Source organism: Pristiophorus japonicus, chromosome 3, assembly GCF_044704955.1.
Source record: "Pristiophorus japonicus isolate sPriJap1 chromosome 3, sPriJap1.hap1, whole genome shotgun sequence".
Classification (NCBI taxonomy): Eukaryota; Metazoa; Chordata; class Chondrichthyes; family Pristiophoridae; genus Pristiophorus; species Pristiophorus japonicus.
The window spans coordinates 286,443,588-286,456,058 of NC_091979.1; the positions used below are offsets into that span (position 1 = coordinate 286,443,588).

Genomic DNA, 12,471 nt, shown 5'->3' on the forward strand with positions numbered 1-12,471 from the left:
GGGAGGCTTACAGAAATTCAGTAAACATTGTGCTGGTGGAAATATAAACCTTGACAAATATGTCAATAAATCCTAGTAGCTGATAATTTTTCAGATCTATACAGCCAACAAGAAAACAGCGAGGAAAGATATTCACCTAGAACAGAAATGAGTTTAGTTATCATATCACAAACTATTCCATCCTTTGTTTTCTAAATCTCAGAAGATAATCTGGCTACTGATTTTGTTGAAATTACTACACCTTGCTACAGAGTACCATAAGGCTTATACTTCCAATCACCTGAGGCAACCTTACAAGCCTTCACCAAAATCATTGAAGTGAACTATGCCTTTTTTTAATAAAAGTGGCGGTGATGTCTGGAACCCCAAAAGATTTGGAGAAGAGATTTTACTTGATATCACTGAACTACCTCCAACAGAAAACTAAACTGTAAATCAGCCCTTGGCTGACAGTAGTGTTGGGTATGACATCAGACTTTGCTAGCCTAATTAGGTTGGTTTTGGTTGTATTAAGTAAGGAACATTTACTTCAATACAAAATGCTAACTCTAAAATGGGAAAATAATCTTGGGGCTGTGCCAAAGTTGACCTTCATTACTTATTTTAATGATATTTGAACAGTTTGGATCAGGGCTTGAGCTCGGTGAGCTGGCGTCTGTTGGGTTAACTGACCTGAAAGTCTGAACGAGCGGCTCCCTTGCAAAATCTTTCTTCACAGATCACCAGGCAAGGTACAAAAATAACATCTCACAACTTAGGGCTGTGTTCTTAGTCAGAAATAAAGGCATTAACATTCGACCAAGATCACAATATCACAATGCATATTTAATAAAACATTAGATAGTCACCAGAGGTTTACTAAGAAAACATGTTCAATTTCCTGCAGGATCTCCAGCTCCCTGAATACATTTCGGACCTCGTCTCTCTCGATGCATTGTTGTTTATTCATGTACTTCATAGCATACATTTTCTCTGTGTCTCGCTTTTGTACAATGCACACCTGGAAGGGAGAAGAAGAAAATGGGTCACCTCTGTAAAGGAAATGTGCACTTAAAAGATTTTTTTTTATATGTAACAGTTCCATCTGACAATTTGTAAAAACATTTTCTGTCGACAACAGGTTCTGGGTCCTGTATGCCAATGTTAGAGCTAACTTATAATGTCACTGCAGGCATATACCCCTGCTGGCACTGAATAGACAATTAACAGCTCTGGAAATGTAAAGGATGTTGCTCCCCACTGTTTCAGTGCAGGTACTTAGTGATTGAGCCTGTGACTGATGTCAGCTCAGTATGTTTGAGGCCTGTACCTAACCTCAAATATCAGCTGTCAATGTGCTCCCAACAGGGAGGAAATGTTTTAAGACTATATGGGTGAGATATAGCAATTGGAATTACTCTGCATTGAAAATAAGTTCCCATGGATGATTCCTGCCCTTAAAATCTACAATGAATTAGTTTAGTGTTTGACAGTTTCATGTCCCATGCTTTAAATCTTCACAGAAATAATGTTTAATAAATAGGAGTCACTCAGACACGCATGCATTTTGAACTGGTGCTTTACACATTCCACCGGTGGTCTTTGGATTCTGCTGTACAGGACATAACCCTCAGGCTTTTATGCATCACAATACTATATTGCCCAAATGTATCGTCCTCTTGAGAAAAGACACAATACAAAGCAGGGAAATAAAGGACAATGAATAAAATGGAAGAAAAAAAACAGTAACTTGTTAAAAAAATAAACTACAATGTGCACTGCCAAGTTAAGAAAGAGGTTGTAGTTCTGTGTTAGACAGTCAGGATCAGTTTTCAACCAAAGGCCTTATTTTAATAATCAGCATCCTGTAAAGGCAAGACCATTGTAGTAATATGATTGGGGAATGTGAAAAGAACGACTAGAGATTGATGGCCTTTGAATTCATAACAAATTGATTAGGAGCCAATTAGGCTCTGGCTGATTGAGATGCTGTTGTAACTATTAGTTTCCACTTTCACATTAATTTTGATTACTAATATCGTAGCAGGCTGTCAGCTTGTCGTATTTATAGATTGCAGCTAATGATTGATCAGTGCAGAGAGATTAGGAATGAGATCACACAATTACACAATGCTCCAGGATTCTGGCCAAATCCCTCAGTCACAGCTGCCTTGGTGTTTAACTGTGGATAGATATTACTGCCTCAGAGTTGCACCATAGTGATTGTTCGTGCTTAATTAAAATGCTTAATTAATGGGATACAATTTAAATTTCAGTACTTATAATAAGTTGCTTGAAAATCTAGACTGTGGAAAATTTGAATGCAAAATGTTCAGTTTTTTACTTTTTTATAAAAAAAATGATTTGAATAATGTCACATTTTATTCTGTATTAATTTTGACAAGGTAGATTTGCATAAACAGGGAGTGGGACAAGACTGGCAGAATTTACCTATTTGGACCAATAGTCTGAATCTTGCTCCCATCCTTAAATAAGTTCACAGAAATTAACACAAACAACATTTTTCATGGTAAAGGCCTTGTTAAAGGTCACAACAAGCAATTTTGCCAAGAGGACAGGGGGAAGCAAAAACAAATAAGTAAGTAATTAACACTTGGTCTGAACATGTGCTAGTCAGCTAAAAGGAATTTTCTAGTACATAGCATGAGAGAAACGGCCACTGCTAGGTATGTTTTAGCAGAGAGGAGGGTAGCCCAGAGTACAAGAGACCAGAGGCACAGCCACAAAAGTATCACAAAAGAGTCAGCTACTGACTGCATGACAGAGGAGCAGATAGTGGCTGGGGCTGAAATGTATCTCCGAATCCATGAGGACCTGCAGAGGGAGTTAACTGTTAAGTTTGCAACTACCCTCAACTTTTATGTCATAGGGTCTTTCCCGGCACCTACAGAGGATATCACAGGAGTCAGACATGTTGCATGATATCTTCTACACACATCATCATCATCATAGGCAGTCCCTCAAAATCAAGCAAAACTTGCTTCCACTCTGAGTTCTTAGGTGACTGAACAGTCCAATATGGGAATTACAGTCTCTGTCACAGGTGGGACAGACAGTGGTTGGAGGAAAGGGTGGGTGAGAAGACTGGTTGCCGCACGCTGCTTCCGCTGCCTGTGCCTGCTTTCTGCATGCTCTCAGCGATGAGACTCGAGGTGCTCAGCGCCCTCTCGGATGCTCTTCCTCTACTTAGGGTGGACTTTGGCCAGGGGCTCCCAGGTGTCGGTGGGGATGTTGCATTTTATCAAGGAGCCTTTGAGGATGTCCTTGAAACGTTTCCTCTGCCCACCTGGGGCTCGCCTGCCATGTAGAAGTTCCGAGTAGAGTGCTTGTTTTGGGATTCTAGTGTCGGGCATGTGGAAAATCTGGCCCCTCCCATTGGAGCTGGTCCAGCGTGGTCAATACTTTGATGCTGGGGATGTTGGCCTGAGCGAGAACACTGATGTTGGTACACCTAACCTGCCAATGGATTTGCAGGATTTTGCAGAGCTAATGTCGGTGGTACTTCTCCAGTGCTTTGAGGTGCCTACTGTACATAGTCCATGTCTCTGAGGCATATAGGAGGGCAAGTATCACTGATGCTCTGTAGGCCATGAGTTTGGTGCCGGGTTTGAGATCCTGGTCTTCGAACACACTCTTCCTCAGGTGACCAAATGCTGCACTGGCACACTGAAGGCGGTGTTGGACTTCGTCATTGATCTCGGTCCTTGTTGACAGTAGGCTCCTAAGATATGGAAAGTGGTTCACATTGTCCAAGGTTTCATCATGGATCTTGATAATAAGGGGGCAGTCGTGTGTGGTGGCAGTAAGTTGGGAGAGAACCTTTGTCTTACAGGATGTTTAATGTAAGCCCCAGCCTCCCGTACACTTCAGTGAAGATGTCAATGATGGTTTGGAGTGTGACCTCCGAGTGTGCACAAAAGCAAGCGTCATTTGCATACAGCAATTCAATGACAGAGGATGGGACGACCTTGGATCTGGACTGGAGGTGACGGAGGTTGAACAATTTCCTGTTTAGCTCCAATCCAGTGGGGAGCTTGTTTAAGGTGAGATGGAAAATTGAAAAGAGCGTTGGTACGATGATACAGCCTTGCTTGACACGTGTATACTGCATTTGTATACTAAAGCAGAGAACAGATACAACAAAGCAGGCGACACTTACTGAGCTGATAATTGTGGTTCTAAAACAATGATTCAGATCCATAAACAGTCAAGCAGACTTTAAAAGGTGCCTCAGAGATAGTTGGCAAAATCATAACAGTGGCCTGGATTTTGCTCACCTCGGCAGGCGACATCGGTGGCTAGTCCCGACCCTGTTGCTGACTCCAACCCGCTCAGTGAAGTGACTTTTCGTTGATAGGGCTTGTTAAGTATGCCCAGCATGTTTGTCGGACCAATTAGAGGAAGCAGGTTTGGTGACATCATTCATGACACATCATCAGCCGGTTTCCTTAAAGCGACCATGGTCACCTTTATTTTGATATTTGTGCTGTCAGTGTTCTATAGCACTGAAGTACTGCAAACACTAATGAACACTGGACAGAGGTGCAGGGCTGCACCCAGGTTTTCCCATAACTCCCTCCATAAGCTTATGGGTGGAAGAGACCTCACCAGGACATCATCACAGCCTGGTTGCACATTGCACAGGAGGGCACAAGCAGTGATGTAATCAGGAGGACCAAGCTGCAGTGGCGCAAACCTTAGAATGATCTCAGTAGATGAAACGTTAGTACAAAGCCACACTCAACCTCATCCTGCTGTGCCTATCACATCCCCATCAGTCTGCCTTCCTTACCCTACTCCTACACATCCTTACTCACACCAACTTACCTTGCAACTCCACCCATCCCTCTCTCTCCACCTACATTATCACATCCCCATCTCACTAGCCACCCTTCACACTCACCGTCATCCTAGTGCAGTCTACCAATAACATACAATGGTAGCCACTTGGCTGTTTTATCCAATGTTACATAGAAACATAGAAAATAGGTGCAGGAGTACGCCATTCGGCCCTTCAAGCCTGCACCACCATTCAATATGAAAGAACTGAGCTCGAGCTTGCGAGTGTGGACTGCTGGACATGCATGAGCTCTCCGAATCCCTTCCTCCCAAAGCAAATTCAAGCCAGCTTTAACTGCTTCTTGGAGTTTGGACCCTAAGGCAATTGTCGTAGCAATCATGAGAGTCATTCCTACCGCAATGTCTGTAGCCTGCATTAATAAATTTGCCACTTGGTGCTACTCTCTGTACAATTATCAGGCTGCCGTGCAGGCAACTGTCTATAATACCTAGCCAGTCCATCTTACACTGCCATGAATAGGAAGGCAATTGAGTGCTCAACACTGTTTATATGTTTGTTATATCCTCTGTGGGAAAGCAGGCCTAGTAAGGTATGTGTCCCAAGGTAGCTCATGAGTAGTCAGCAAACCAGGCCACTGCTCTGCATATACTGGCCCCTCGTTACCCCCACCTCTGCTAGCTCTTCCTCACCGGTGCTCTGTGCTTCACCTTGTGCTTCCTCATCCACATCACTACATAGTTCCATTAACAACACAGTGAAAACAATGTCTAGTAATGGTTATTGCTCTAGTGAATGTTGCTCTGTGAAAAGGGAGCAGATGGGACATTATAATGATAATTCCGCAATCTAGCATCTTCTGCTGGGAGAATACATCAAGCAATCGCCCCTTATGAGTGCATAAGCACACTTATCTATTTGGATATTGCATTGCCAATAGGTGAGTTATTAAACACATTGCTGTAACAGTATATGATCAAAGCCACTTGTTTTTGATAGAAAAATAGATGAAACTACAAGATCCAATCTTCAAAACACTGGTAACAATTCTAGAATCAGAAAGGATAACAATGGAATTTGAATTATTCAGCAAATAGTAGCCCCATTGCATGTGTAAAACCACAGCTCTTCCTGTTTCACAGGAAATTGGATAGAGTTGCAAAATACAATCTCTAAGACCAAAATCCTGAAACCACTTGCACTGAAAACATACTTTGATTTATTCAGTCACCATAAAGCCGTGGACCTCTATATAATGAATATAGTGCAGACTGGCCGGTTGGGTTCAAGCTGCTCAGTTCAAAATCTTCCAACAATCTTGTTCCCTATTAATTCCACAATTCTGATGTTGTATTCAGTTAAAAGTTACTCTCAAGTTCCACTCCTTGTCTTCCTATTACATGCATGATTTGGCCTTAAAATAAGCGCAGAGTGGGTTATGGCAGGGTGATCGAGCCTATAGGGAGTCCTCCCTGGAATACATTCTCTTCACCATTGTAGCCTATGTTAAGTTAGATTACCTACACATGAAAATGCTGTATTATATTCCCCATCTCATTATAAATCCCTTTAAATCCTATAAATCTCTTGCATCCTATAAATCTCCAGTCGACTTGGGTAATCCTTGCCACTGGACCACGACCTAGCTCTGTCAAGCTCGTGTGGTGGCTGGTGTGCAACGGCCACCACACGTTAAAAAAATCCACGCACAGGCATCTTGCACCCTTTAAGATTTAGTTCGGAACCTGGAATATTAGGTCCTTCATTGAAACACCTGTGAACTTTTTCACATGGAAGCAAGTCATCCTCGATTCGAGGGACTGCCTATGATGATGATGAAATCCCTTTATGCCCGATAAAAGAAAAGTTCCAGTTCATTTTGACCTGAAGCTAAACTGAAACGAACCATTGAAAATGAATGCCCTCTCTGCAAAACTCTACCCTTGGAGTGGCTGTGGGATTGGATGGATAGCACTCTGTGCAGAGGGTGCACAGTTGTTAACCTGTGGAATTCCCTGCCGCAGAGAATTGTCGATGCCAGTTCATTGGATATATTCAAGAGGGAATTAGATATGGCCCTTACGGCTAAGGGGATCAAGGGGTATGGAGAGAAAGCAGGAAAGGGGTACCGAGGGAATGATCAGCCATGATCTTATTGAATGGTGGTGCAGGCTCGAAGGGCCTACTCCTGCACCTATTTTCTATGTTTCTATATCATTCAAAGAATTAAGAGAACCCTACATGCAGGGAATCTTTTTTTCTTTTTCATCCCATAACTTGCACCACCAGAGAGCCCATCAGAGTTGTAGAGTTTTATGACAGAGAAGGCCCCTATGTGGGAATCATAACATCAACTGTCAGAACTGATCTGCCAAAGGCATTGTTGTGTAGTACAGTTAAGTGTAGAGAGTTTGTGGCAGCCTTGCATATGCTTGCAATTAGAACTCACTGGAGAAACACAAATGTGTCATGAAATAATGAAATAAAACTAGGTTTCAAATTATTGTGCAACAGTTTCTGGAAATAATGTAGAATATGTGGGACATGGCATGAAATAGTACACAGACTTACTAGGACATAACTGCTCAAACTACCATTTTGTGTTCTACCTTCCATGAGTGGGATGCCCAGTACGAATTAATCAAGGTACTTAACAATAGAGATGGGAGACCTAAAGCTATCTGTCTTCATCTTTCAATAATCAGACTATCAACTGGCATATTCCTGGTTCCAGATGCGTTTAATCTCCAAACCATGGGAGGAAATTCCTCTCGCCAAGCAATGGGATCTTGCCTCTGTTGACTGCCATGAATTTGAGAATTGCAGTTGGCAAGGCCAATATGGGGCAATGATGATTGCCTCCACTTTCTCGGCTCTTCTGATGTATTAATAGGACTGCGGAAAATGGAGGAAAAGTATATAAAAACCTTTCTACTCAGTAAAAGGTGAGACTCTCCAGCTTCCAAGCTGAAGTGGCTTCTGGCTTTGAGCAGAAATACAGGAGCTAACAATTGTCTATGTGTATATCTGGATGCCCTTAACTCATGAAAATGGCCTCATGAGGGCTTTGCTAAATTGCATCCCTATGGAGTTTCAGGGGCCACAGAAGGCTTATAATCTGATGGCGGCCTGAAACGCATCAGGTCCCCACTCTTCGGAAAATAAGTATAAGGTACCCCACTGCAGGCGGCAAGTGCAAAGGAGGCTGAAAGCTTATGCACCAGCTGATCAGTGGCCTCAGTAAGACCCCTACTTTCATTTAAAATAAGCTGGCAGTGTGGTGGAGAGACTGAACAATGCTCCAGTAACAGTGCCCTTTTGAAGTGAGGGAGACCACTTTCTATATAACAAGCACTCGTACCACTGGCTAATATCCCCTCTATTTAAGCCCTCTTCATCCAGTGTCCCTCCCCCAATGTTGAACACCAGCATGGAAAGGAAAGTCAGCACACTGCCAGTGTCCAGCAATCCAGCCCTGGCACATCTCAAACAATGCATTCAGAGCACCAGAACATTTAGCAAACAAGTTGACCGTGCATTATCCAGTGCTCATTACCTTCTGTGATACATCTTTTTTTAATATTTCTATGTTTAAGCAGCGTTTTTACATATATCTGTAAAGGCTCCCACTTCTTCTTCATATCTGCTCTGTGCTGCTACAAGCAACATTCTTGTCTTGCCTTGGGGCTTTTTCAAGTTGTAAATCTTCTTCTTGATCACTTTCTAACTCCTCACAGCAGTTGGTCCTGACTTCAGATTACCTGTTACATTTTCAATGCACTTTACTACCCGAGAATGTTTGTGGACTTTATGCCTACCTTCAAATCCTATTTCTCCAATCCACCGTTGACAAGGACCTCCATAACATAGTCAATGAAACAGACTTTACAAGTTTTCATCGAGTCATTTCTCAAAAGTGTTAAACACATCACAGCCGGATTCACAAATGTTATTGTTTATTCCAGTTAACTGACTCATTAGCTGTCTAAGAATATTAGAGGAACATTATTACACTTGCTTTTTGATTAGGCAGTTTTAAATCATAAACTGTTGCATAAAGTTGTCCTTAACAAAATGCAAAGAGCCACTATTTTGATTTCAGTTTGTTAAAATCTATGGGAAAGGGGCAATTAACCTTTTTCTCCCCCAAAAAATAGGAAAAGATGGCACCGTGTACATGTACGTGAAACAAAATTGCCACGTCAAAAATGCATCTGCGTGTAGCAAAGATGTGGTGCTAGTTTCCCCAATTGATTAGTGAATGTCTAACAGGTATGACTTGCCACAAGATTCCATGAGCTTCCTACTTCAGTTGCTGCCCTACACTGAGCCAGTTGACCTCAAGTAGGTGCCAGTGCAATGTGACAATGGGCCTCAGCCTCTCCTGGCCAGGGAGAGGGAAAAAGAAAGTCTTGGTTAGGAGGTACATACAAAGACCATTAGCAAATGTTGAAAAGAAAGCATTAGTGAGCATTCACTGCCAAAATCCAGTTAATGTGAAACTGCTATCAATAGGATTAACAGTGAGTTCAGAGAAGAGTGACTCGAATGGTTCTTTTACAGCTCTAAAGGATGTAGTGAGGTTCACAGGAACTAACTTGCTTTTATTGCAGTAAAGAAGATTGAAGAGGGATTTAAAATATTCTGAAGCATGGATAACATACATATAAGCAGCTAATGTGATTTGGACTGTGGTCATAGAACTGGAGGATTTCAGCTCAATGTAAGCAAATTTCAAGCAGCCCTGGAGAATCATCCAATGCCAGAGATTAGCAAATAAAACAGTTAATGCTTTATCAATTAACTCCTTTAAAAAGGCACTGAATAAATATATTTTTCAATGTAGGATTGAAGGTCACAAGAATAAGCATAGATACAGATGATCAAATACTCCATGGAAAAAATAGTCCATCCACTGCTGGTCCATGATGTCAACCATTACCTGCAACTGGTCAAAGCAGTAAGAATGGGTTCAGGTTGGACAGCTTTTGCATCGTGTGCTCAATTACATTTGGAGGAAATAATAGAGAGATTTCACAGAGCTTTCTGAAGGTTTAACTGTAGCGGTTGCAACCCTCAGGAATTTAGTGCATAGACTGCATGATTGGATAAATTGTACAACATTTCTTGAGGGAATGGACCTGATGGGCTGTCTGTCCCCTCTGTTGCATACTATATGATCTTCTATTCCGATTGAAAGCCAGCAAGCCAGCGGTAGCAGGCCTTATCGGGAAGCTGAATTTCAGCCCCTTTATGTGTAGACACGAGATGAGGACACTATGGTAGGGTTTGATGGCGCTGATTATTGATAGCCTGCTCCTGTTCAGTTTGATTGATTGAAAATCCTGCATGCATATGCTGGGAGATGTCAGTTCAAAGATCTCCGAGTTTAAGTTGTTATCAGACTGATGTTAAAATCTTGATGCTTTATTTTAATTAGAAATGTAACAAAAATTTGGTACAGGCATTTCATGAGATAAATACAAATGCTTCTTTTTGTTGCAATTAAGGCAGACCAGTTCTGGTTAGCCTCTCGTTTCAACAGCCTGGGAACTAGAATTTCCATAAAATCTGCCACCGCCGGATTGCTACCCCGAAAAACCATCAAGATTATTAAATTAACGCTGCCGAAAAATTGCACAAAATAAGGAAAAAATTCTGCCCGGCAGGAAAAATGGGTCTTACACACACATTCTCAGCGGAAAACGCAATCCTGGGCAAATTGGGCAGTTCTTAATCAAATTTTGCGGCAGTTACACAAAATTAGTCCGAGGCTGCAGGTTGGGCTTAGGGAGGGGGGGGGGGGGGGGGGGAAAAACACAAAATATATTTTTTTCCAAAAAGCAAAAAAAACACTCAGGACCCTTTTCCACTTAATCGCTGGAAAAGAATTTTAAAATATAATTATAAAAAACACTTTAACTTACCTGTTTTTGTGGGGCTACTTATCTACCACCCAGATTGGCTGCTTTCTTGTGGCCGTTTTTTTTCTACTCACCGACGGGTCACCGCTGAGACCAAACTTGGGCGGTAGCAGTTTTTTTCGGCGATGCACGCTGGTGGTCTGCTCCCAGCGGTATTTCGAAACCGCCGGCGGAACTCTGTGGAAATACTCGGCAGGTGGTTTTCCGCCGAAAACGGGCAGCACCACCGAAACACCCGGTGGTAACGGAGTGGAAATTCTAGCTCTGGGAGTCGAAGTCACTTTACAGCTGTGCAGTTTTAAAACTGGAATTACTATGGGCTGAATTTTAATCTGCAGGAGTGCATGGGTTTGGGTGGGGGATTAAAAACGCGGAAAGTCATAACATGTTGGGAAGCCGGCTCCAACCTGCTGATTTCAGCATTTCACTTGAGCGCGTTAGACTGCAAGCGTCCAACCCACTTGGTTGTTTGCCAGGGCTGAAAATTGCCAGTTTTGCCTGCGAAGATGCGGCTTTGCAGCTCTGGTTGGCTTCCCACAGGTGCAGGGTGCCTGCACATATACATCCCCAGAACAACCAGGAATATTTGTCAACCCGCAAGGGCTTCCACTCCATCAATGTGCAGCTGGTGTGCAACCACAAAAATATCTTTATGCATGTATGTGAAAGATTCCCAGGCAGCTACCATGATGCTTTCATCCTGCAGCAGCCCAAGCTCCCCGATCTCTTCACACCTGGAAGGAAACTGAAGGGGTGACTGCTCGGCAATGTGGACAAGGGATTTCCACTGCAAACTTGGCTCACGACACTGATCAGAAACCCTAACAATGAAACCCAACAATACTACAATGAATGCCATATCTCCAGCAGATGAGTGATTGAACAGGCCATCGGTATGCTAAAGAGGCGCTTCAGGTGCTTCAACAGATCTGGAGGCGCCCTTCAATACACACCAGCCAGGGTCTCCAGGATGGTCGTGGTGTACTGCGCTTTGCACAACATTGTGCAACAGCGAGGGTTGGACCTGCAGGAGGAACAAGACGATGAGGTCAGATCCTCAGGTTCATCCCTGCTCAGACTGCTGGGATGCTATTGGCCAACATCCTCTGGGTTTTAGAGCCCATGAGGACTCTGTCAAAGACTGCTCACTCCACCTGCATCTGCAGACACGGCCCTCGGGATATGAGGCAGCAAGTGGGCTACTGACTGCGAGGTGGGCTGTAGTTGAGAAGTGGAAGCGCTTTGCGTGGAGTCCCCACTTCCATGGCCCCTTTCATCATCATCATCCATCTCATGGCCCAGCTGCATTTCACTGCTACCACTGTCCTGGAGAACACTTTGGTGCAGATCAGTGGGGCACTGTAAGGTCAAGGCTAAGGTATCTATAAATTTATTTAAGGTGGCAGACATGTTGACTTCCAGAGTCTGCACGGTGGTGATAAAGGCATATGAACTCATTTGATTGGAGCATTTGATGTTCCATGATGCTGGCTACTCTATCCATGGAAGTAGACATCTCAATGGCCTGCGACAACACGGCCCCTCACGATTGAAGTGGATTCCTCCAATCATGGTGGGTGTACTTTGAAGGACTGTCACTGCTTCACACATTTTCTGTTGCTGCTCAATGTTTCTCCTCTTCATCGACGGCCCCTCGGGTATAGCAACTGTGTCCAGCTGAGTAGAGCTTGAAGAGGGCTGCACCCTCCAATGTGGACTCTCCACTGCTGTCCTTGTCTCTGCTGTTTG

General features: G+C 43.2%; 1 protein-coding gene across 1 annotated transcript in view; it reads right to left on the reverse strand.

Annotated features, from left to right (window-relative positions):
- Window positions 1–12,471, reverse strand: part of LOC139260320 (serine/threonine-protein kinase 32C) — a 455,645-nt gene that overhangs the window by 152,193 nt on the left and 290,981 nt on the right. The window contains exon 3 of the mRNA XM_070876794.1: window positions 849–1,000. Coding sequence (XP_070732895.1) covers window positions 849–1,000 — 152 coding nt within the window. The remainder of the gene's footprint in view (window positions 1–848; window positions 1,001–12,471) is intronic.